Consider the following 23706-nt stretch of genomic DNA (forward strand, 5'->3'; position numbering starts at 1 on the left):
ATACTTTTCTAACATTTGAGTCACATGACATAGACATATGATAATGTTGACTTATTTTATTTGATCAGCTATGGATAGGCGTTTTTATTTTTAATTTTCAAGTAAATATTGCATTACAAAATTCAAGGACCCCCATCTCAGACGATTACTGTCTCTTGTGTCTGTCTAGCTCATTACGAACGCACCGCTTGTTTTCTCTTCCTTTAGCTCCTCCCTTCCCAAATGTTGTTGTTGGGTGGGTTGCCGCTGTATGTAGCAGTATTCAGTTAGTCAGTTTTATAATTTAATCGCCTCGTTACAAATCTTTCTCTCTAATTGTCACTTGAGCGTGACGACCACGCAACGCTCAAGATAAACATATTTTTTCTTTAATCTGTCATTTCTGTCGATTGTTCTGCATTAGTATATTTGTAGTACGAATACGTCAATACCCCAAGTCTCAAGAGGCCTGGGTCAGGCCAAAGATTGTCTAAACAAAGATAGTTGTTGCCATTAGACAGATTTCAGTCTGAAAGTAGAGTTCAAAATCTGCAGTCACTAATTCCAGTGCTCTGCTAAAATTCAAGTGCCATGGCTAACAGCTTAATGAGTGATGTGATTGATGGTTACCGAAAGCAAGTGCTTCTTGCTGCCTTTTCCTTCAAAGACTGGGTTTACAGAGTTTTTGCATTCCTACTTACAACATCCTTCATTTTGTGGCTTTCTGTATTCATTTATGTTACATTCTACTATTCATATGTTCCAGCTATTTCCCACATCAGACCTGTTCATCTAGAATTCAAGTATATCTTTTTGATGAAAGTAAACTAATTTCTGACTGACACATTGCACTCATTATATTGTAGGTCCTGCCAAGAATCATTAGGGGTGTGCTCAAATCCTACTGCAAATGTAACACTAACACATCAAAGGCAGTTGCTACAGAGCAATCAACCTTACAACATAATTGTAGATCTTGAATTGCCAGAGTCTGAGGCCAACAAGCAACTTGGCATGTTTATGGTGCAGGTAAATTAATATTATTTTGGAAAACAGTTATTCATACAGTATGTTACTGAAAAGTGGCTGTTTTGGTTAAGGTCACATTGACTGGCAGGAATGGCAAATTTATAGCAACATCAAAAAGAAGTGCTATGCTTCGTTACAAGTCATGGATTCTTCATTTCCTTGGCACTGTCATGTTTTCCCCAGCCATGTTACTTGGACCTATAATGGAAGAGAAACAAACACTGAAAGTGGAAATGTTCTCTGAATTTTTGGAAGCCCCAGTATGTAGTGGATCTTTTTTGTATGCATTTTTGTCATTATTTGTGTTGATCAATTCTAACAAAAGGTTTTTTTTTTTAATTTTTTAGGACAATCCAGTAACCAATGTCAATGTAGAAATAGAAAGTCGCTGGGTGCAGCTGTATTCTGCCAAACTACGAATTCAAGCTGAATTTGTAGGATTGCGTTATTTCATGTTCTATTGGCCTACTATTTCTGCCACCATCGGTGTATCTACTCATGTCGTGTTACTTTCGTTTTTGGTTGGGTACATTTGGTATCGTCTTTTGAATCCAAATCAGGTAGTGTAATTATTTTTATTGAAATAAAAATTATCTATTAATGATTTGTTATTTTAACCAGGTTGTTGTGCGTGTTGGCATGAATCGTGCAACTTCATCGGCCATGTTAGGAGCTGTTGCTAGTCAGCCTACCATTGCTACTGTCGAACCTCAGCAGCCTGAAGATGCCCAAAGCAAAACTTTGGAGCAGCGTAGGATGGAAGCCAGAGAAATATTGATGAAAGAAAAAAAACGGCAGCTGACATCGCCTGGCGTATTTACAGAACGTAATCTCATTTTTTCCCGTACTTTTTCTTTATACTTAACCTTTAACTTAACCAACCACAGGTGCTCGCAGCCGTTCTTTCAGCACCGTGCCAGCCATGACTAGAAGTCCATCGTACGGTGGCCCTCTTCGCATTGAGGAACTGACTCCCGCTCCAACGCCTCCTCCAGTGGAAGAGAAAGAAGGTATCGCCAAACGAGTCACCTTTGAATAACATGGTTTCATTACTCGTTCGATAGGATAACCTTCTTAATTCCAGGTCCGATATAAATATCCTTTTGTGTGTAGCCCCAAATCTATCTCATAGGAAACATTCATTTTGTTTGTTGTAGATTACCATCTATGTTAGTAGTATTTGCTTGTTTGTTTTAGTTTGCTTTTTCAATGATTTTATTTCTGTAGATTTTTCAAACGAAGGGCTAGTTATGAATGCGGATACATCGCCGGAATTACGTCGTAGAATAGTAACGGCCACGGCAGCCAAAGAGGCCAAGATAGACGATCCTTGCTTGTGAAAAGCACCACTCAAGTCTCCAACGGTATACACTTAAAATAAATTCAATTTTCGACTTGTTCAGAAAGTTAGAAAAAATATCGGGTTTTGCTATGTCACAGTTTATAGTTTAAAAAATGTCAAATCACTTCAAACTGTTTCTTTCCCCCACCAGATGAGTTTCTCATGTAACTACTCATCTGTCATCTCCACTATTGTCTCGACTAGTCGTGAACACACGTCGCATGGTGTACTAAAATTGACCAAGCTTGCATCGAGTCTCTGTAAGAGATTGAATCACTTTTTCGAAACTAGGTGAAATATATTTGTGTATTGCCTGTGACAAAACTGAACAGAAAAAGAAATATTCTAACTGATTACTGAAGAAAGAAAGCTATTACAAAACAAAAATATCTAGGTACGAAAAAATTTCTAGATACGGATGATGATCGTTGCAAAACTGTTCTTTCCGTGGAGACGTTACCACTGGAACACAAAAAGTGAGAGTGTAAACTGAAGAAAACCGAAATTATGTACAAGAAAAGAATGTCGGTTGGAGTCCGATTGGTTCGCAATTCTTTTTATTACGAAGTCGAACTATCCGATTGAATGTCTAGAATGTGCTGAACCATAACACCGGCGTTATGAACAAACGAGAGCAAATCAACTTCCCCAGTTGAAGAAGTGGCGAGTGGAGATACACTTCCAGTATTAACAGTTGGTACGGCTGCAGCGCGCTTAGTTGCTCTAGGCTTGGCGGCGGTGGAAGTACGTTGGCGACTGACGATCTTAACTTGTTGCGGCGGCGGCGGCGGAGGTTGCTCGATAACAACAGTGGTAGTTCCGTCTCCTGCTTCGGTTTCGGCTCCAACTTGGCTCTCATCGAGAAAAATTACGTTATTCTGGCCGTCAACCGTCAAATGGACAAAGGAGCCCCATGTCTCTTCCGCTACAACTTCACACTGTTCTTCAACCACCTGTAAGTTTGAAAAAGAAAAAATTCGATTAAGTGTGGGTTCATAGAAAAGATAATTATTCACAATACCTGATCCTCTGAGTTCGGAATACTTTCAACAACAACTGCAGCTGCTACTTCCGGGGATTCTACCACGACGTGATGCTCCACTTCCATCACCTGAATTTGTTCATCGTGAACTTCAGTTGTGACAACCAAGCCGTCATCCGGAACAGGGCTACCACTTCGACTTTCACCGCCACTGCTCTCGGCACTGCTGTGTTCATTGGGACTGGTTAGGCGCTGGTACAACAACCTAATCAAGTCTTCCTGGCGCTGCTGTTCAAAGTTTCCAGTTCCGTCAGGATCGGCCTTAACTTTTGATCCTTTTGTTTTGGGTTCAGGTTTGGATTTTACTGCGATTTCTCCGCTAGTTTCTTTAGAAGTTGAGGCAACCGAAGTGCTGGGATTTGCAGTTGGCGCGTCTCCTGCGCGACTCGATCGCACTGGACGAGGCTTGCAGCGCACTTTATTGAATTCCTCCTCGGGTAGTATAATGAGTCCTCCGGTGGAAGTCAGCAATTTACCATGACGCGTCATCAAATGACGTTTGTACGAATTGCGCGTACGGAATCTTTGCATGCAGTCAGAGCACTCGTAGGGAGCTTCACCAGTGTGCCGCCGACGATGTTCCTTGTAGTGCGATGGATGACGAAACTGGCGATGACAATCGGGACAAGTGAAGCGAGACAAGTTGGCATGAATCAACATGTGATAGTTGAGGCTATGTTGGCGAGTGAAGACGGCACCACACCTTCGGCATTCGTACGGCTTAATCCCTAAAAAATAAATAGTTTGCATTTTATTGACATAGTTCGAGGAGCGGATATTTGAAGCTTCAATAATCTTACCTGCGTGACTACGGTAATGCGATAGCAGAGTAGTGGGAGCGGTAAATGTGCGAACAGGTGAGCAAATTTTGCAGTGAAGTGAATCAGCTCCGCTTCCGCGCTGTTGCTTTAGTTCTCCAATGTATTGCAAGGCTAATTCGCGTTCGCCTGCAGATTGTGATACGAATTTGGGCTTAACTTTGGCCCGCTTGCGCGCAATGTCAACCATATCCTTTTCTGGCACTTCACGAACTTGTCCACGGACGCCTGAAGCTTGTGCGGCGACCTAAAATCAATTACACATGAGCATGTGTTAATTCAAAAATATCATTTGGAAATGTCTACCTGCTCCAGAAGTTGCTCTTCATCGTCCTCCAAGAAAATGCTGGGCTCTTCCACCGTTTCTTCAATCAATTCCCCATCCTCATTCATACAGACGAAGGTGAACTGAGGTTGCGCTCCAGCTGTAGAGGCTTCAGCCACTACAGTTTTCTGATGTCTCAAATCTTCAATGACGGGTAGCTCAGAAGACTTCATCAGATAGAATTCATTGGGGTTGTACCCTACTACTACTTCACTCCCTACACAAGGAAGTGGCTCTGTTGGCTTATTCTTAACCACAACTTTACTTTGCTTTGTGGTTTCTTCAAGCATAAAGCTATGCAAAGGGATACCACTAGATTGCTGCTACACAACACGAACGACCAATAATTAATAAAACAAACGGAGAAAGTTTAGTGAATTTATCTTACCGCTTGTCCACCGCGCTTCCTTTTCAGTTTCTCCTTCTCTTGAGCGGCGGCAGCCACTGACTGCGCAACAGCTTCCATCTGTTCATCTTGAAGGCCTGACGCTTCTTCACTGACATTAACTACAACCGCTTTAGTTTTCTTGTTGACACGGTAAATATTGTAGTCGTGATCGGGTAGTGATGTCGTGTTACTTGAAGAACCCGCTGTTGGCTCTTCTGAAGTCACGACCACCTCCTCTGCCACTTCACCATACTCTTGTTCCACATCGCTGTCCGGAGATAAATCAGCCTAAACCGTAAGAAAAAAATTTAAATATCGATGGAAATCGAAGTAAAAAGAAATGCAATTACCTGAATAGCACGAAAACGAGCTTCATCTACGGCTCGGTATTTGTCATGGTAAAGTTTTAGCCACTTCTCTTTGACGGTGACTTCTTCAGGAGCTACATCAATACCAGCCATAAGAGAAGCATTCATATTTTCTTCCTCGCCATCTGCAAAAGCACCTACTGAACGGCGCTTTCTTTTGTTACCTGGAACTTCTTTCTTGGTTGGGGATGGTTCTTCTTTATTCGCTTTGTTTTGGCGTGGTGATTTGGCTTGAGGTGATGGCTGGCTTGTTTTCTTCAGTGGCCCTCTAGTTGCTTTAGCCATGGCTGCAGTCTGCGGTGGTGGAGGGACCGTCTTCTTCGATGGCGCTTGAAGTTTGATTTTCATAGTTTTCTCTTTAGGTTTTCTGACAGGCGACAACCGTGTTGTTTCTTTGACCACTGCCGGGATTTTTTTAGTTTTTGACGCTACTGGGGTGGCAGTAAAGCGAAAGCCAGCCGACTCGCGAGCCTTCCTCATTAGATCCCGCACGTGCTCCGACAGATGCTTTTGCATTTCCTGTTGAAGAAAAACAAACAAATGTGTTAGCTTATTGATATTAGGGGAAAATGTTTTTCTTTTTACCTGTCTAGCTTTCATCTCACTCCCAAAACTGCTGGCTGTGTACTGGCATCTTTGAAGCAGGTGGCATGAGTAGGAAAATGTTCTACGTATTTCATCTGAATCCATCAGAGAAAAGAGATCCACCAGTTGTTTCTCAGTTAGGAGCTGAAGTTGAGCCAATGATAATTTATTGGCATCAGTAGTCTCTTGTTCGGGTTCAGGTCTTCCTTCAGTGACCTGTTTGCGAGGCCTTCCTCTTGGGTTGCGAGTCTTTCTAGCCAAAGAATCATTGTGGAGAGTAGCTGAAGCAACTTCTGCTAACATATTCAACAGTCCACTGTCAGCATGGCAGCTATCATCATCTCTTGATTCTTGGGCTCCTTTCCCTTCAATGTCATCATCACAACTTTCCATTTTAACTTTGCACTCCAGTTTTTGTGACATTACTCAAGCTACGATTCACCCTTCATTAGTTTTTGAGAATGGTCCTAAAACACAGAAAAAACAACATCAATAATCTAACAAAACAGACAACAACAAAAACCAGTAATCAATCAATAATACCAGGCTTGGCATAATATAGTTATTCCCAACTCAAATAATAAGAAAATAAAATTAACATCATAATAAATATTAAAATAAAAAAAAAATTAATTAAAATCGTTAAGCTTTTTGACTTTTGACTCGTAGTGTTGACTATGAAAACATTAGCAACTCTAGCAGAAAGGCGTCGACAGTACTATTATACGAAGTTTTCGCGCCGCTTGGCTAAAATGGCAGCCGACACGGCACAAACGCAGACGATGTACATCCTAACGGCGGCATTGTCCGTCATCTCGACTCGACTTTCAACAATTTTCGATAAAACGACAAAACAATCTTTAACGAAATGTACCTCAAACTACTCAGAATCGAACTTCTAATCTAAACAACACCAACAATTGTCATGAATATGTCAGATATGTTAGGAAATAACGTTAAAAAATGAAAAATGCTTTGAGATCAAAACTACCTTTAGTCTGCTGGCTTGAGTCGTCTGGAGAGTGAATGGTGGGGGGTAGCTAACGCTATGTTGCCGATTTCCTATTTTGATTATTTTTTGCTATCATAATTATGTGTTATTTATATTTATATCTACTGTTCAGCATTAATAAAAATTTATTTCACAATTCATAGGTTGTAGTTATAATCACTGGATTTATTCATTGCAAGTTAAAAAGCTGTTCCTAATTCATCATTAACAAGCTGTTTTTTAACACTATTTCAACGTAATTAGATTAAATTCACCATATTTATTCTCATTTATTTATCCCGTTGAGGAATTTCAGTCTAGCTGGAATATTTACAGGATTTTAAAAATAAATGGGTCGAGAAATCAGTGTGAAATACAGCGTTGTGTGAGATTCAAAAGAATTACAACCACTTTACATTCTTAGTGCACTAGTGAAATTACATTTGTCGACATCGATTGTATTTCCACGTGCTGCTGTGGAAAGAAAATTTGATGTAATGGCGGCTCGCACTTCAGAAACTGCGTTTTCCCCAAATGGACAATACTTTGCTAATGTAAGCACCGACAGCCGATTAAAAATATGGGAGTGTGAATCCGGAAGACCAAAGCAGGAATTTACCCCCGCGTCGCACTTATCAGCCGCTTGCACGTGTCTCGTTTGGGCACCCCCTACCAAACAGCCGGAACAGGTAAAATTTTTCGTTGTTATTAGTTATATGTAATATATGTAATCATTAGTCAACTTCTTGCAGTTTTAACTGCAGATCATCTGATAATGTTTTGAGGACATCAGTCACTGGACTTGCTTGTGTCATTGTCACTCGCAGAAATCTAACTCCAGAAATTGTGAAGCCATCTTTAGTAATTAAAGCTCATATAACATTTACAGATATTACTGATAAGACTAATTGAGTTCTGGTTTGATTATTCAAATTTTAAAGTGTTGTTAGTTCTCTTTATACTAATAGTACTAGGTAGATACAATTGCCTTGTCCCTGTGTATGTACCACGAACAGTTGTATGGCTTGAATAACAATTGTTTATTCTTTTACAGATTGTGAACCAGAAGAAAAAGAAACGTAAATCCAATGGAGAAGAGAGATCTGGGGTGGCTGGGAGTGATATTATTGCTCTTGGTACAGCCTCAGGAAATATTCTTCTATATAGTCTCAATAGAGCAGAATTGGTACAACAGTTGAAGGGAGGCCACACAGGGAAAATACGCTCTTTGTGTTTTAATAGTGACGGCTCGTCTCTTTTCAGCGCTGCATCGGACCAAAAAATCGTTGAATGGGATCCGGTGGAAGGTGTTATGAAAAGGTCTTGACAGTTCAGAATGTGATAAAAAAGTTCCCATTATTAATGTGGTATATTTTGTTTTAGTCATTGGAAGGTGGAAAAAATCCACGTTTCCCGAATTTGTATGCTGCAAGATGATTGCACTCTTGTAATAGCTGGCCGTTCAATTCAATGTTGGAATGTAGAAAGCCGCTCGATTGTAGCCACATTCACCGGCCACACAACAGAAATTACTCATCTGCTACCCGTGTATTTACCAGGCACAAAAGTTGGATACTTTCTAAGCGCTGCTGATGGAGACCGTTGTATCAGTGCATGGTTAGTGTTTGTAATAAAAACTGAATAATTCAGCATTTACAGTTGCAAGCATTACTAATATTGCAGGAGATTCGTCGGGGAAGAGAAAAACGGGCAGTCCCAGGCGTCGTTTACTTTGCAAGATGATCCGTATAATTTTACCGTTTCAAAACCTGTTTCTGACAAGGATCCAGTCGTTTTGGCGGCAGTGACGGTCACAGGGATCCTTCACATCTTTGAGCATCATTTAAATGGGTATAATTTTTTTGTTACATTTGTGTTGAATATGGATTCAATGATTTGTTTTGTAATTTACTAGACGGTCAAAGAAGCCTTTGCAACCAGTTGTAAAGATCCATATTGGAAGTGATGTAGTTGGTACCGCAAGTCCACTTCCCGTTTTATCTGCATATTCGTGTGGTGATGCAGATGGAAACTGTATCATTGTATACGGGTCGCTTGTTCGACCTGGATTTGAAAAGATGGTATGTTTTATTTATTTAAATTTGCTGGTGTACATAGTAATTATTATTCGATATGTGTAACAGTGTTACCGATCCCAAGAAGGAATGGCTTATATTGTTCGAAGAGATCCAGCTTCTCTGGATAATTCTAAATTTGATACTACGTCATCGGCTTTGAAATTGAAAACTCCCATATTGCCAGCTGATGTTAAAACCTTAGCTCCAGAGTACATGGTGCCAATGGCAGCGTCCGCTGAGGTCGGAGGTGTTGTTGCTGGAAGAAAGCGGAGAACGCAAAATTCGGAATCAAGTTCTGGTCCGGTTTCGGCAAAAGATTCTCTTCCGATGGAACAGAGGCTTTCAGCTTTGAATCTTACCAAGACCGTCGATGCCGTTGCCCCTCCACAGGCCGATAACATGGCCCAACTTCTTCTTCAGGTTTGTTGAAACACCAGTAAAATAAAACCTCTTGCATTGCTTCGCATCATCTTAACCTCTTCTTCGTCATTTTATAGGGGCTACACAGTAGGGATCCAAAAATTTTACAGAGTGTGTTGGATCGCGGTGATGTTCACATCATCGGCAACACGATTCGGCGAATTCCAGTACAGGCCGTTTTGCCACTTATCCTAGAACTGACGCGTATGATGCAATTCAGAGGGCATCCCAATTATTCTTATGCAAAGTACGTATATTTGTCGTGTGTTCCTAGATAAATGGCTGTTCTTACTATTCTTTATTGTTTCCCGTTGACAGGTGGTTGCGATCTTTGTTGGAACATCACGCTGGATATTTGACATCGTGTCCTGATTTGGCGTCGGTTATGACGCCACTCTTAGCTCTGATGACTGCCCGCACTTCGCTCTTCCCTAAGCTTTCGCAGTTACGTGGTAGACTGCATCTTATGTTGGGAGAATTGGAACATCGAAGCGATAAACAAGATTCTACAACAACTGAACTACCAGCTACAGCTCTTCTTGTGTACAGAGAAGGTATTAAAATCAGAAATATCGACTCAATGTCTATCAATACTGACGACTTAATACTTTCCCAGAATCGTCCGACGAAGCAAGTGAAGAAGGAGATTGGCCACTACAATCTGGGTCTGAATCAGAAGATCAATGGGATGAATTATCTGATTATGGCGAAAGTATGGACGTGAACGAAGTGAAAGGTGACAGTGATCAAGAATCTGACGATGAAGACAATAATGAGGAAATCGACGAAGAAGTGGAAGAAGCTTCTGATAACGACATTGAAAGCGTTGTAGAAAATGGGTTGTCAGATTGATTTAATTTCAGTTCCCCATGGATTCATGAAAATTACAAATGAAGTTAATTTTCGAAATGTATCTACGCAAAAATTTTTTTATTCATTCCAAAAAAACTTTTACTTAACAATTTGCGTCTTGTCGATTCCTTTGTCGACCACAAGACGGTCAATCATATGTACAGCACAACATTGAATCAACAATAGAGCTTATTTGGAAATCCAAGCTTGCACATCGTCAACATGGGAATCAGTGATTAGTAAAGTCGAGATGGACATGCAGCTCTTTTACGCCAATCGCCTGGAATATCTGTTGAGTACGGTGTGTAACATACCGCGCATCAGCTTCAGGTTTCAACTCAAGCTTTAGTGCTCCAACATACTTTTCGGAACAAAGTGTCCAGAAATGCGGCTCCTTTAGATAAAAAAAAAATTAATGTTGATGGGTGTGACTGGTAAGTAAAGCTGTAAATCTGAATATTACCTGGACGGAACGAACTCCTTCTAAACGGGCGACTTGTTGGTAACACTGGGGTAAACGTCGGTCGAGTTCTTTTGGCTGGCGCTGCATCAAGATAGCCAGCGATTCTTTAATGAGTCCCAGAACACTGAGTGCGATCATAATAGCGATGAACATGGAGCAAATAGGATCCGCAATCATCCAACCAAATGCGTGCATAAGGATGGCCGAAATGATTACTCCCACGCTTCCAAGCGCATCTGCAAGAATATGCAAGAAAACTCCGTCCATAATAATGGAGCGTTTGCTCGAATCGCCATGCGAATGTCCGTGGGCTTCGTGACTATGGCCATGTCCAGCAGCGTGAGAATGCCCGTGTCCACCGCTGTGCGAATGACCGTGATGATCTCCATTGAAATGACTGGCGTCGCCAAGATGATTGTACGAGTTACTAATTTTCACGCTCATGGGTTCTTCATCATGAGAATGGGAATGGTTGTGTCCTCCTCCGCCGCCATGGCTATGCCCGTGATGGAATGCAAAAATACCTGCAGACGTATACTATATTGTTCAACAAGTTTTTAAGTGCAACTGACTGTTTTTCTTTTACTTACCAATCAAGTTGACTAAGAAACCCAGGATAGAAACAACAAGAAGTCTCTCATGTTTGACTTCTGGGGGCTCAATTGCTCTTTCAACAGCTTCAGAGAAGATAAAGAATGAGATGAACAGCAAAAACAATCCATTCACAAATCCTGAAATATATAATAAATGTGTTAATATGATGTGTTAGAAATAAATTAATAATAAGTAATGCTTACCACCCAAAACTTCTGCTCTTTCATAACCATATGTGTAGTGTTCATTAGCCTTCCACTGAATAATGACGCTGGCTGCAAGGCCAGCAAGAAGGCCAGTGCAGTCGAAAAACATATGAAATGAATCGGAAATCAAGCCAAGACTATTGGTCCATATCCCATAAAACAATTCAACAAAAGCAAAGGAAAAGTTAAGCATCAGAAAAAGAAGCAAGTTTCGGGAAGTTTTGTCCTTTAAGATTTTTTTAATCCAGCCTAAAGCAGAACTAGTAAATCGAGAAATGCGACCCGAACCCTGGACAGACCCCATTTTACTAAAATCTTTTTGAGTTGTTGGTAACATTATGACAACTACAGCTTAATTCAATCGGAAGAATCAAAAGGTAACTTCAACTGACAGGTGAGAATAAAGTTTGACAGGTCCTCGTTAAACCTTGGTTAAAAGTATCGCACACAGTTCAAGATTCACAACCGATGAAACAAAGGGCCTAGTTTGTTTGTTTTCTCTTAGAAAAAAGGCATCGCGGAAAAGTTTAACAGTTTTGGGGGGTTTTAACTGTTAAGGAAAGATTGACTTCAAACGACGAAGTCTTTCGGCCTCAGATCCACGTCATTGGACGATTGCCCGGTGTGCTCTAAATTCTCAATGCGGCAACACTGATGAACAATTGTAATGATAAAAATTACAAAAAGAAACTATTAAAAGAAAATTTGCATTAAACTCACATATTCTTATTCAAAATTTAAAAAAATTTATGCATATAGCAAGAAGAATTTAAGGACAATGATAAAACATAAAAGAAAAAGTGTCAAAATGTTTATTTTGTTACAATTGGTTTTATTACGATGAACATAAATAAATTGAATGGTATTTAAATTATAAAACATTTTTATTGAGGAGTATAGTTCATATTTCAATGGTTTTTTTCTGTTTTTTTCATTATTATTATAAAATTAGTTTCATCACTTTGCCGCTAGTACGTCGACGTTGTTAAATTCGGCACCACAGCGGAAACCTTCTCTCTCATTGTAAAGAAGCATCTTCGCCATGGTAAGTGAATGTTCTTGATTTTGTTCGGGAATTTTTAATTCCAACTATGTAATCTTACGATAAGTTTTATAAGTTGAAGGTGTAAAACCATTCTTGCAAATTTTGTCACAGAAAATTTCAAATATCTTTATGAAGTAACTAAGTGTTGTGGGGTAGTTGTGTTGCCTTGGAAGTTCCGGCCGCATGGGCGAAGCCATTGACTGCATTGGAGGCAGTACAGCCATAGTAGACTCAATACTTAACTTCTTTAAATGTCTATTTAGGCTCCCAAAAAGGACGCGAAGTCGAAGTCGGCTCCCTCAAAGTCGGCGCCAGCCAAAAAGAAGGAGGGAGGAGGTGGTAAGGCCAAGAAGAAGAAGTGGTCCAAGGGAAAAACCCGTGACAAGTTGAACAACCTTATTCTCTTTGATCAGGCTACATATGAAAAACTGTACAAGGTAATGATCAGTAACTTGACATGTTAGTTCAAATTCTAATGTTTGTTATTCTTATTTTTAGGAAGTACCAGCCTACAAGCTGATCACACCTGCAGTTGTTTCTGAAAGACTGAAGATCCGAGGATCTCTGGCTCGCAAGGCTTTGAATGAATTGCAGCAGAAGGGATTGATCAAGCAGGTGGTGAAACACAGCGCCCAATTGATCTACACCCGAACCACCAAGACTGAAGATGCTGTGGTTGCATGAATTGTGTATTAGATTCCAATATACAGTTCACACACCCAATTTATTGCACTGTCATTTACTTCACACCCAAATATTCACAAAATTAGTGACAGGCATATCTATTTGTAAGGTTAATTAGTTAAATTTATGTTCTAGTTGATGAGCAGAAAGCTAGGCAGACAGGGGAGGGTGAGCGAAATGGGTACGAGCGTTGCAGCTGGAGCTGTCAGTTGGCAAGAGACAGGGAAGCTGAGAAGAAGTGTCTTGACTGGTTCTTATCTCTGTGGCGGAGTTGGTGTTTATTTTGACGCTGAAACCAGTTGTCGTGTTCTTCTAATTTATTGGAATACCATGTCTAACATTAAAGTTGCCCTAAGAATTCGCCCACTTACTCTAAGGTAAACAAAACTATTGATTTAAAAACATGATCCTAATAATTTCTTTCGTGATTCTATTAACGCCAAGTGCTCTGTCGGGTATTAACACAATTTACATTCCAGCTTGATCATTTTCGGTATGCTGCGTGTTCGGATTTGTGACGGTTTAAGCTTTTTTTTAATGACTGCTTAGGCATCTCGTTCTTCCAAAATTTTGATTAAAATTGTTAACTCATTGAAGTTGAGGTAATTGGTAGATTATTATGACAGGAAACGGTGATAAATATCGGCAGGACATCGAAAACGACATTACTTTTAATGTGTAAGTCCGGGCTTGCGCTGCTTATATTTTTATCGAAAGAACATTCGCCATGGAGAATTCCAATGGTAAAGTAAAATAACTCCAGGGAAAAGAGTAGGAAAATGGCTATTTTACAATGCAGTAGTAGCTATAAATAGACATCGGTATTCCAGTACAGTCGTTAGACTCTCCCCCAAACAGACAAGTTTAAAACGAAGGAATTCCTTCAAGCGACCGTGGGGATATAGTATATAGTATAAGATAAGAATAAACAATTTCTTCCTCTTGAAGGGTGCTCCTATTTTCCTAAAGTCGAGCTGGCCGAATAGACCGGATGAGGCTCTTTGTTTATTCGCTCTTGGTTGATTATTTACTTTGCTGTTTCCTTTCAGAGAGTCGACCTCTGAAGATCCGTTAGCTGTACAAGTGGACGCCAACAACGTTGTTCACTTGCACAATTCAGGGGTATACATGATGTCAAATGAAATAGCGTGAAAACTAACTTTATTGTTTATCAACTTCAGACATCGAAGACTAGTGCTGCCGAATATGGATACGATGACATTAGTAAAAAATCGCGCCAGTTTGCCTTTGACTATTGCTTTCCATCCACCGATGGCTCTTGTCCTTCTGCCAATATCGCCAATCAAGAAAAGGTATTTTAATCAATAAACCAATATTCCGGTGGCAATAGAGCTTGGCATTCTCTATGGATGTGGGTTAAATTGCGCTAACATGCTGGTAAGATAGAATGCGGGTAAAATTCGATCGACGTAATATGAGATTGCAACTTCTGATTCGAATGTTCGGGTTTACCCTAATTCCAAAAAATACTAGCATCGTTTAATGTGAATTTATTTGGATAGGTGTTTGAAGTGCTGGGAAAGCCGGTGCTAGACTCCTTGTTCGAAGGTTACAATGCGTGCGTGCTAGCTTACGGACAGAGCGGTACGGGTAAAACGTACACGATGTTGGGGACTCCATCAGAACCTGGGTTAGCGCCGAGACTATGCGCCGCTATCTTTGATCGAAAGACGGCTGAAGATAATTGCCTTAACTCTCACGAATCGTCTTTTCGTATTGATGTCAGGTGAGGGTTCAAGTTAAATAAGTAAATTATTAGATTTCTTGATTTGTGTTAATATTCTGTTATTACAGTTTCATGGAGATTTATAATGAAAAAGTCCGTGATCTTTTGGAAGAAAAATCCTCAACTCAAAATACTGTCCAATTAAAGGTTCGTGAACATCCCAAATCCGGACCTTATGTTCAAGGTAAATGACATCATTTATTTTTCTATCGATAGTAAACTATTACAAATAATGTTGTGTGCGTGATAGGTTTAAGTCGTCACGCAGTGAATGACGCTGCGACGGCCTTAAAGCTTCTGAATGAAGGAATTCAACGCCGGAGTTCAGCTGCCACATATAAAAACGGTCATTCTTCACGCTCACATGCCGTTTTCACTGTGCAGTGTACAGCAGCTTGTGTTGTTAATGATGGATTACCTCGTGAAACAGTCGCCAAACTTCATTTGGTCGATCTGGCTGGAAGGTGCGTTATGTGCTGTATTTATTGTCATCAAGAGTTATTTTATGGAGTTCTTCCTGATTTTTAGTGAACGAGCAAATCACGATCTTGTCAGCCGCCTCCGACTCAAAGAAGGTTCACTCATTAACAAATCTTTGGCCAGTTTAGGCAACGTCATCAATGCATTAGGTAGCATTCGTTCCTATCACTATTTTCCCCAAGATTCCTCCTATTGTTCGTTAATATTAATTTCTTTGTGTTTCAGCCGAGAAATCTTCTGTAAGCATGGGTAGTATTAGTTCTCTCAACATTAGCAGCTCGTCCACTTCCAGTAGCAATACCACATCCGCTCAAACGACACCTTTAACATCACCCCGTCGATCACGGACACCTTTTATCCCTTACCGCGATTCAGTATTAACATGGATTCTGAAGGATTCTTTAGGTGGAAATTCCAAAACTTTCGTAGTGGCAGGTATTTTGTGCGTATTCTTTTTTATCAATATTCACTTATGGCCACTTTAAATTCCTTTGCAGCTATCTCTCCATCAGCTCGCGCATTTAAGGAGACTTTAAATACGCTTCGATTCGCCCAAAGGGCTAAACATATCGTCAATCAACCAGTAATAACCTGCATGAAAACTATAAGTTTTCATTCATTAATTTATTCGTTATTTAGGTGGTGAACGAGGAAGCAAGTGTTAAATTGATTCGCCATTTAAAAGAAGAAGTATCACGCTTAAGAGCCTTGTTTTCTCAGTCGGTTTGTAACTTTTTTGTATAATTTAAGCGGTTTAGACTAGCGTATAACGGCATATCTTGTTAAACAGGTTGAATTCAGTCATCCGGATTACAATTCCGGATCGATTCGTTCTGAAAATATGGATTTGATGAGGGTTAACCATTCCAAGGCTTGTGCGTTAACCGAAGACTGGTTACAAAAGTGGCGCTGTCGTGAAACCGATGAATCCGCAGACGTTATTACTCACACTACACCACCAAGATCTATTGAAGTAGGTGTTCAAGCATCATTCCCCATCGTCATGGACGATCCCGCGGATTTGATTCCCGTTAAAGAAGCTAAACCGGTGAATCGGTTGCAAACGGAAGATGCAACAAGTTTGCTAGGAAATTCATTCACCGTTACCGACAGTGAATCCAATTGTTGGAGCGACGATAGCCTGGATGGTTCCTATCCCACTGAAGTTCAACAGAAGAAATTCATTGCAAATTCTTCAATTCCATTGCCCATATCACAAGAAACCACCGATCAGACGATAAAGCCTGATTTTAAAATTGGAGATAATTTTTTCCCTCCTTGGTCTGGATCCCATCACCAGCCAGGACGACCGCCATCAACGCCAACTAGTAAAAAAAGGATCAGTCCACGGAAAGTGTTTAAACCAAGACCAGATGTCAGAACTATTTTCAATGGGGAATTTCAACACGAAGAAATGTGTTCCTCTCTTCTATCTACACCTGCCATTATTTTCGATCCACCTTCTGGTGGTACTTGTGGAAAACAAACATATTTGGATAGTGGTTGCCATTCCCCTAGGAAATGTTCCATGGAATTGCCTTATAATCATTATTTGCAGTCCAGCTTGGATAACAAAGATTCGATGATTAAATTCCATCCCGAAATCGACAACATGATAAACGGTTCGTATCACTATGAATCATGTACAAAGCCACACTTTGCTAATAATCGAAATGTCCCGCCTAAACTTACACCCGAACGTAATTTAACTCCTAGCGTTTGCAAAGCCACTTGCTGCTGCCTTATACGACATCATTGCTCCCATTGCATTTTTCAAAAACCTGATTTTGTAGTTCAGGCATCTCATCAGCATAATAGCCATTGCCAACATAACAGAAGACGTAGCCATCATACTCATTCGACGATAACTTTAGAACCACACTCATTTGAAGCTATCATACGGGCGGAATTGCTAGCTATTCGCCGCAGAATGGTTGCTCGAACAGCCAGCCCGAAAGTCGCTATATCCCTACCTTATTTGAGTGAATGGAAATCTAATTCGTTTCCGAAAACATTTGATTTAAACAGTCAAGATAATTTGCCAGGCGAGGTTTGGGTTTAATATGCGAAATATGTGACCGTGTTAACACCTTAACACAGCAATAGGTTTTTTTATCAGCGTCTTTATTATGTGTTATATTTATTAAAATTATTTTTTATTTTATTAAATTTTGAAATGCAGTTGATTTATTCAACAATGCTTTAAATTGAAGCAATTGCAGCAGTACAAACATGGCTGCAAAACAATGTTCGATTTCGTTGTATTTATAAATCAGGATTTTAAGAAAAATCAAAATTAAACAAAATAAATAAAAACCTGATAAAAATAACTGTGAAACTGGCAATGCTTTTTGATTTCCTGTTTATGGATATTTTTTTAAAACCTGTTTTCTTATTATTATCAATTATAAAAGCTAAAGAAAGTATGTAATAAAGTAAAAAAAATCGTTAAATAAGGTAAGGATTATGGAAATTTACAAAATTGAGAATGACAATATTTTATTTCAATGTTCACTGTTCTGTTTGCGATCCGGCATTGTCGCGGTTCCAAGGCCAAATAATTATCTTCAGTTTTACTCAGCGAGATATCAAACTTTTTCAAACGTTGATTCAGTCGATATCAGTCTAACATTAGCATGCGGTGCTGAACCACGTGAGAATAAGGTAAGCCCGTGAGGATATTGTATGAAATCTATTTGCAAGTTTCTTAATGGCTGTGCTACTATTAGTCTTATAATCTAGAGAATGGAAAGTCAAGTTAATGAAGCAGGTGTAAACGATGATATGGAAATTGTCGTCAAATGTGAAAAGCACGTTATCGATGAGGTTACAGCAACGAGTGTTTGCAATGAAGTTCCTACACAAAAATCTCAACAAGATGTGATAGTAGATTGTAGCCCTAATTCTGAAGAAGAGGATGAAAACTCCATGCTTCTAGAAATAGAATCATCAAAATCTCAGGCTTCTGAAGGTAATTTTAATTTCGTAAATTGTTAGCTTGATACTTTATCTAAAAGAACTCTTGTTAACTTGTAGTAGCAGCTGGTGAAGGATGTGTTTTGCAATTGGAGTCAAATCACGAAAATGAAGATGTAATTGTCGAGCAAGAGAACAAGACGGATCATCATGAAACCATTGAAAACGCTGCCAAAAGCTGTACCCCACACTGTACCACATCTACACCAGGGGAAAATGTGACATCTGACCAATTACAGAATACTGTTGAATTTGTTCAACTATTGGAGGCAGACTTGATTCCCCCTAAAGAAAACCAGATTTCAAAGCAACTCACTCAAGAAATACAAGGTAATTATGAGTATACTAGTTCAAAAAAGAAAACCTAATAACTATTCTTCTTCTTTCATCTTAAGTTCCACCTTTACAGGTTGCAGAAGCTTGTGAGAAAAAAGCTCTGGCGCATGAAGGAACTGTTGATGCAGTGAAAGATAAAGAAAGTAGCTGTTTGGAAAAAATCTTAACTAAGAACTTAAGTGAGCTGTCAGTTAATGAAGAGTTTAATGGAGCAGAAACTACAAAAGAAAATCACCATGATGATAAAATCTCAGTTGAAGAATCTGATGCTGTTGTGTTAGAAACCACTGCAAGTATTCAAGAAGTTAATGTGGAAAACATAGCAAATTCAAATCTTGAACCTGTTGATGAGGATCCAATTTCGAGGAGGTTCACATTACTCAAGAAGCGAGTTGATAGAAGTCTTACCCTCTGCTCTAAAAGCCTGGTTGAAGACTTCCTCTCTGTTAAAAAATTCTTTGAAGAAATAGATCAACAAGAAACTCTACTTCAAGAAATGGCATCCCAAGCTGACCTCCTGAAGTCAATACTAGAATCTGCAGAACAGTTACCAGAAGAACTGAAAGTTACTGTTCTTGACCACTTGGAGGCATGCTTTAACGTAGGTCATTGGCTGGAGAAATCAGTAAAAACGAAGCAACTTGCTGAGTGCAGGCAATTGTTGAACAAAGACAAAGGCTATGTTTCGCTGAGATATAGTGGGATCTCTAAAGTAAAAACCATCATCGAGCAGCATTCGCAAGGTACGTCGAAATCACCAATGCTAGAACTTTCACGAGAAGATGTGCAAGAGGCTTCATGTGATCCGTTTCTTGTCACCGTCACACACATCGTTGATCCGGGAGAGTTTTATATTGTCCGATTTTGCGATAAAGCAAGACTGGACAGAATCCTTTCAGAGCTCAGAGACAACGCATCTTCTTATCCGACTCCATCAGAAATTACTCCCGGCATCGTGTATACCGTTTGCAACAGTGGTCTCAATTGGTTTCGTGGCTCTTGTGGAAAACAGTGTGGAAGCCAGGTAATTGGGGATCATCCTCCCGAAATCCTTTACGAATTTTTCATGATTGATCAAGGGCATCACGAAAAGATCCCTGCTTCGTCTATTCGCATTCTACCTCAAGAGCTTTCGAATCATCCTCCATTCGCCCATGAATGCACTCTAAATCAAAATTTTCAGGGTGCTCCTTGGAGTATTCAAGCAACCACTCTTTTCAAGCAGATGACAAGGCAATCCCTAATGAATATGAAGGTTTTCAGTCAACACGGAGGAGTTCTAGAAGTTGATCTTGCCCAGCTAATCAGCTTTGGGGAAGCAGCAAACATCGTTTCTGTTAGAGACGCTTTGTTTTTGTCACATCGGCCATCGTCTACTGAACCACCGAACAAGAAATTCAAGCAGAAATTTGCTGTTGAAGAACTCGATCATTCCAAACAATTTTCTGTTATCGTGACTGCAGCAGAATCCCCCAGTAACATCTATTTTCAAGTGGCGGACGAACAATGTACTGAATATCGACAAATGAAACAGGAATTACAGACTGAGATGGAAAATGCCAGCACGCCTTTGAGTTTTTCACAAATTCAAAAAGGTTAGAATATTTTCTCCAATCATTTGTTGTTAAAATTTTAATCTTTAATAAAATATTAGGTTGTAGTTGTGCTGCAAAATATCGTGGACTATGGTATCGATGTATGATCGAAGATATCTATCAACACAACAGGGTGCTTATTTTCTACGTGGATACAGGACACCGTCTAAGGGGAAACTTTTCCGATTGTTTCAACCTACCGGAAAGGTATAGTGATATAGTTTCTTTAACTAGTAAGATACCAAGTATTTGATTACCTGTTACAAAAGGTTTTTCCATCTGCCTGCTCAAGCAATACGTTGCAAGCTTGATGGCATCATTTGCAAGAATCCGCGGGCACCAATGGTTTACCAAAATCGGCGTAATCCAATGGTCAAATGGTCACAGGAATCGATAGAAATGGTACACAGTTACCGTGACTTGCGTGGAGTCGTCATTGTAGAGCATTGGATGTACGGAGACGTAGGGCGCGTGGACCGAGAACTGACTGCCTGTGTCGTTTTGTAAGTATCGCAACGGTTTTGATTATAAACATGACAATAATTTACATTTTAAATCTTAGATATAAAGACGGCGAGAATTCAAGCCTCAATTTCTGTCTGTCCCACAACGATTATGTCGCCACCAGCAAGAACCAATCCCATCCAGAACATGCCACAATCAGATCAAGTCTCGCTGCGCAAAGACGAATTTCTCAGTCTACGTCCATTAATTCGGTCGGTAGCGGGTCATGTGTTCCGTCAACAGACGTCTCTATTGCATCTCCGATCCCTTCTGAGATGAGCACTCTTTCGCAGCCTTTAATCTGCACATCTGATCCGATCTCTACCGACCCCATATCGATTGAAACTGATGTCCAAGTATCTCGAGGGGAAAAAAAAGGACAGCGTGATTTTTACCAACACGAAGACGGCGAATCAAACCAATTAGCCAGTGCCCCTTCATGTAGCTTCGATCATCTGTCATCTACTCACCAACAAAGTGTCGGAGACCCTTTATCTGCTGGCAACGTAACTGAGTTGCTACCTTCTCTTAATTCCGCGACTAATGCTCAAGAATCCATTGCATGTGACGTTTCTTCGTCAACGCAACTGCCAGTTTCAGACTCAGAGGCCAAGGCAATTTTAGTTAACGAAGCAGCTAACGGAAGCAATATTGAAGCGTGTATTACGAATTCGTGGAAACACTTCAAATTCCAGTTTGGAAAGGCATCGACATCTCAAACAAGGAAGAATGAATCGCTTAATACGCCAATGGACAAACCTCCTCTTGAAGATTTCCGTCGTGTTTCTAATCCAGGAGTCGGTCCACTACCACTTGCTCAAGACACGTTAACTGATCTCACTTCAAAAATGACCATGCAGTCCTCAGCGGTACATCCTACCATTTTGGCAACTACTTCCAATCAGCGGGATAAAAGAAATGCTAACACGACAGAAACAAATCCAGATGGTGCTTCGTCCGTTAAATGCATTAATGACGCTGATATTATGAGTACTCAAGGAACGCAGCCAGATTGTGAAACTTCAATCAAGGTCTCCTTTGTTTGGATCGACTCCCCTGACGCCATCTTTTTTCGCACGGCAGATATGCAGAGTCAATTCCAAGATCTGCGTTATAATTTGAAGAAACACTACGGAGGACGCAAGTTACGTTCCCAAGGGGACTTTGATATTGGTTATCGTTGCGCCGTCAAGGCAGATAAATTGTGGTGGCGCGCTGAGGTTGTGTGCGTGGAAAATTTTCCTTCATGTAAAGTCTCTTTAGTTGACACTGGATATCAACGCACAGTTAACGCGAGAGACATTTACCCTTTGACAAATGAATTCGACGAAATCCAACGCCTAATACTAATGTGTTCGTTGTGTGATGTCTATTCTGGGACTAGCGATGAAAAGTGGAAAGATGAAACCATCAACTAGTACGTTTGATTTTAGAAATATTTCATTGTAAATTATATAACATTTTCTTTTTCCAACAGTATTCGTGACCGACTTATGGGATCTGAAGGAATTCATATTTTAAAACGAGGTCCAGAGTCGAAACGTTCGCCCCTTCCAATAATGTGTTTGTACGAATACGATGTGGAAGCCGGGGCATTACAAAGTCCAGGCGTGACACGGATCAACCTTAACGAAGAGCTCGTTGAAATGAGATTAGCTTTTCACTCTTCCAAACCTTCGCCAGTTCAAAAACTTGTTGCTAAAATTCCGGCATGGAAATTGCCGGAATCACCAAAGCTTGGCTCAGCATTTTGGGGGGTGGTGACTTGGGTCAATTTGGAAGCAGAGATCTTCTTGCATGATGTGAAATTTACAGAAAAATTGAATGAGATTACCAAATGGCTAAGCGATGCTTACATGGATACAGAGCCTTCACTTGCCGATCTTAACTGCAGTCCAGGAGATCTCTGCATAGCAAGGTATGGGAGAAAGAAAACTATATATGATTACATTCCCCGCTTATCATTTTACGTATTTTGTTTATATCTAGATACGAAGTTGACAAACAATGGTACCGCGGTATCATAAAAAGGATTGTTCAACCCGGAATTGTGGAGGTGTTTTTTGTCGATTATGGCACATTGGATGCGGTAGACTGTCGTTACATTCGACTGAAAATCATGCTTGAAGAAGTGCCCGTTATTGCAATAAGCTGCAAACTTTTCAACGTTCGACCTTTAGCTAACACCGATGGAAAATTGGAGTGGCAAGAGGGAATGCTTAACGAAATCCATAAAGAAATTGTGGAAAGAGAATTTAAAATTCACGTCAAAGGCAGAGGCCGCCCACTGCCAATCGTGATGTTGACCGACAGACGGCAGTCGTATTCGGATCTACTAGTTCAACGAAATTGTGTGGAGAACATCGATCCAAGTTTAAAAAGTAGAAAAAAAAAGAAGCAAGGAAAGAAGAAGTAAATGAAAAATGTGATTCAATTCCTGTACTACTCAGGTTTTTTTTTTTTTTTTTTTATCATTTCTCATCCATCTGGATTATCTCTCACTTTCAGTTTAACAAATTTCTGTGATCAAGAAGACAGAAGGAAATTCTGGTCTGGTTTTATGTTTGTTTTGTTTAATGCAAGAGCACATTACTAATTATTGGCTCTTTTTGGAAATTTGTTTTTGGAGAAGTTAGGAAATTGAAGTCGAGCTTTTTTCCCGTTAATATGGTTAGACACCCTAGCTCTCCGTCAAACCAAGATCCTTCTCCAGTTTAAACTTTTTTGTGTTGACATTGATGTAATCAAATGTATTCAAATGTTTTGAACCAAGATAATACAACTTTTTTCATATAATTTTCTGTTGAAAAGGTGATTACTATTATCTTCATTTATAATAAGACTTATTAGCTGTCTACA

The 23706-nt window shown here is 40.0% G+C and overlaps 7 protein-coding genes across 21 annotated transcripts; 5 read left to right on the top strand and 2 right to left on the bottom strand.

The window, feature by feature from the left end:
- The first annotated feature begins 117 nt into the window (after positions 1–117).
- Positions 118–2669, top strand: LOC124191040 (seipin-like). 3 transcript variants are annotated; one of them, XM_046584001.1, is made up of 8 exons: positions 218–782; positions 846–1008; positions 1080–1268; positions 1356–1568; positions 1630–1834; positions 1896–2018; positions 2236–2372; positions 2502–2669. In XM_046584001.1, the coding sequence occupies exons 1-7, from the start codon at positions 571–573 to the stop codon at positions 2346–2348; spliced, it is 1218 nt and encodes a 405-aa protein (XP_046439957.1). In that variant the 5' UTR covers positions 218–570; the 3' UTR covers positions 2349–2372; positions 2502–2669. The 3 variants fall into 3 exon arrangements, with proteins under 3 accessions (XP_046439956.1, XP_046439957.1, XP_046439958.1); XM_046584000.1 differs by having other exon boundaries at positions 118–782; positions 2236–2669; XM_046584002.1 differs by having other exon boundaries at positions 1896–2092; positions 2236–2669.
- LOC124191035 (zinc finger E-box-binding homeobox protein zag-1-like) lies at positions 2639–6919 on the bottom strand. 10 transcript variants are annotated; one of them, XM_046583993.1, is made up of 9 exons: positions 6868–6919; positions 5877–6343; positions 5456–5810; positions 5274–5365; positions 4924–5211; positions 4517–4855; positions 4193–4457; positions 3372–4120; positions 2639–3303 (listed from the first exon to the last, which is right to left on the bottom strand). In XM_046583993.1, exons 2-9 carry the CDS (start codon positions 6297–6299, stop codon positions 2911–2913), a joined length of 2904 nt encoding a protein of 967 aa, XP_046439949.1. In that variant the 5' UTR covers positions 6300–6343; positions 6868–6919; the 3' UTR covers positions 2639–2910. The 10 variants fall into 10 exon arrangements, with proteins under 10 accessions (XP_046439949.1, XP_046439946.1, XP_046439947.1 ...); XM_046583990.1 differs by having other exon boundaries at positions 4517–4858; XM_046583991.1 differs by having other exon boundaries at positions 4517–4858; positions 6751–6879.
- Positions 6920–7178: 259 nt separating this feature from the next.
- LOC124191036 (WD repeat-containing protein 43-like) lies at positions 7179–10278 on the top strand. Its single transcript, XM_046583994.1, has 9 exons — positions 7179–7556; positions 7922–8187; positions 8251–8484; positions 8551–8718; positions 8783–8948; positions 9012–9365; positions 9443–9612; positions 9684–9919; positions 9982–10278. Exons 1-9 carry the CDS (start codon positions 7365–7367, stop codon positions 10215–10217), a joined length of 2022 nt encoding a protein of 673 aa, XP_046439950.1. The 5' UTR covers positions 7179–7364; the 3' UTR covers positions 10218–10278.
- Positions 10277–12128, bottom strand: LOC124191041 (zinc transporter 7-like). Its single transcript, XM_046584004.1, has 4 exons — positions 11478–12128; positions 11271–11411; positions 10681–11204; positions 10277–10611 (listed from the first exon to the last, which is right to left on the bottom strand). The coding sequence occupies exons 1-4, from the start codon at positions 11815–11817 to the stop codon at positions 10447–10449; spliced, it is 1170 nt and encodes a 389-aa protein (XP_046439960.1). The 5' UTR covers positions 11818–12128; the 3' UTR covers positions 10277–10446.
- A 301-nt stretch (positions 12129–12429) lies between these two features.
- On the top strand, positions 12430–13248 carry LOC124191248 (40S ribosomal protein S25-like). The gene is made up of 3 exons (XM_046584351.1): positions 12430–12525; positions 12789–12962; positions 13024–13248. The coding sequence occupies exons 1-3, from the start codon at positions 12523–12525 to the stop codon at positions 13207–13209; spliced, it is 363 nt and encodes a 120-aa protein (XP_046440307.1). The 5' UTR covers positions 12430–12522; the 3' UTR covers positions 13210–13248.
- An 87-nt stretch (positions 13249–13335) lies between these two features.
- LOC124191246 (kinesin-like protein KIF3C) lies at positions 13336–17766 on the top strand. Its single transcript, XM_046584343.1, has 11 exons — positions 13336–13586; positions 14259–14331; positions 14391–14522; positions 14733–14956; positions 15025–15140; positions 15207–15420; positions 15485–15585; positions 15662–15871; positions 15934–16019; positions 16076–16159; positions 16227–17766. Exons 1-11 carry the CDS (start codon positions 13348–13350, stop codon positions 17496–17498), a joined length of 2751 nt encoding a protein of 916 aa, XP_046440299.1. The 5' UTR covers positions 13336–13347; the 3' UTR covers positions 17499–17766.
- Positions 17767–17948: 182 nt separating this feature from the next.
- LOC124191244 lies at positions 17949–23643 on the top strand. 4 transcript variants are annotated; one of them, XR_006873350.1, is made up of 10 exons: positions 17949–18100; positions 18166–18407; positions 18473–18742; positions 18808–20343; positions 20403–20550; positions 20613–20846; positions 20906–22264; positions 22325–22765; positions 22837–23397; positions 23480–23643. XR_006873350.1 is itself a non-coding variant. In XM_046584340.1 (9 exons), exons 2-9 carry the CDS (start codon positions 18182–18184, stop codon positions 23261–23263), a joined length of 4641 nt encoding a protein of 1546 aa, XP_046440296.1. In that variant the 5' UTR covers positions 17949–18100; positions 18166–18181; the 3' UTR covers positions 23264–23643. The 4 variants fall into 4 exon arrangements, 3 of the variants coding, with proteins under 3 accessions (XP_046440296.1, XP_046440297.1, XP_046440298.1); XM_046584340.1 differs by having other exon boundaries at positions 22837–23643; XM_046584341.1 differs by having other exon boundaries at positions 18476–18742; positions 22837–23643.
- Positions 23644–23706: the final 63 nt, after the last annotated feature.

This window comes from Daphnia pulex, chromosome 3 (genome assembly GCF_021134715.1).
Source record: "Daphnia pulex isolate KAP4 chromosome 3, ASM2113471v1".
NCBI lineage: Eukaryota > Metazoa > Arthropoda > Branchiopoda > Diplostraca > Daphniidae > Daphnia > Daphnia pulex.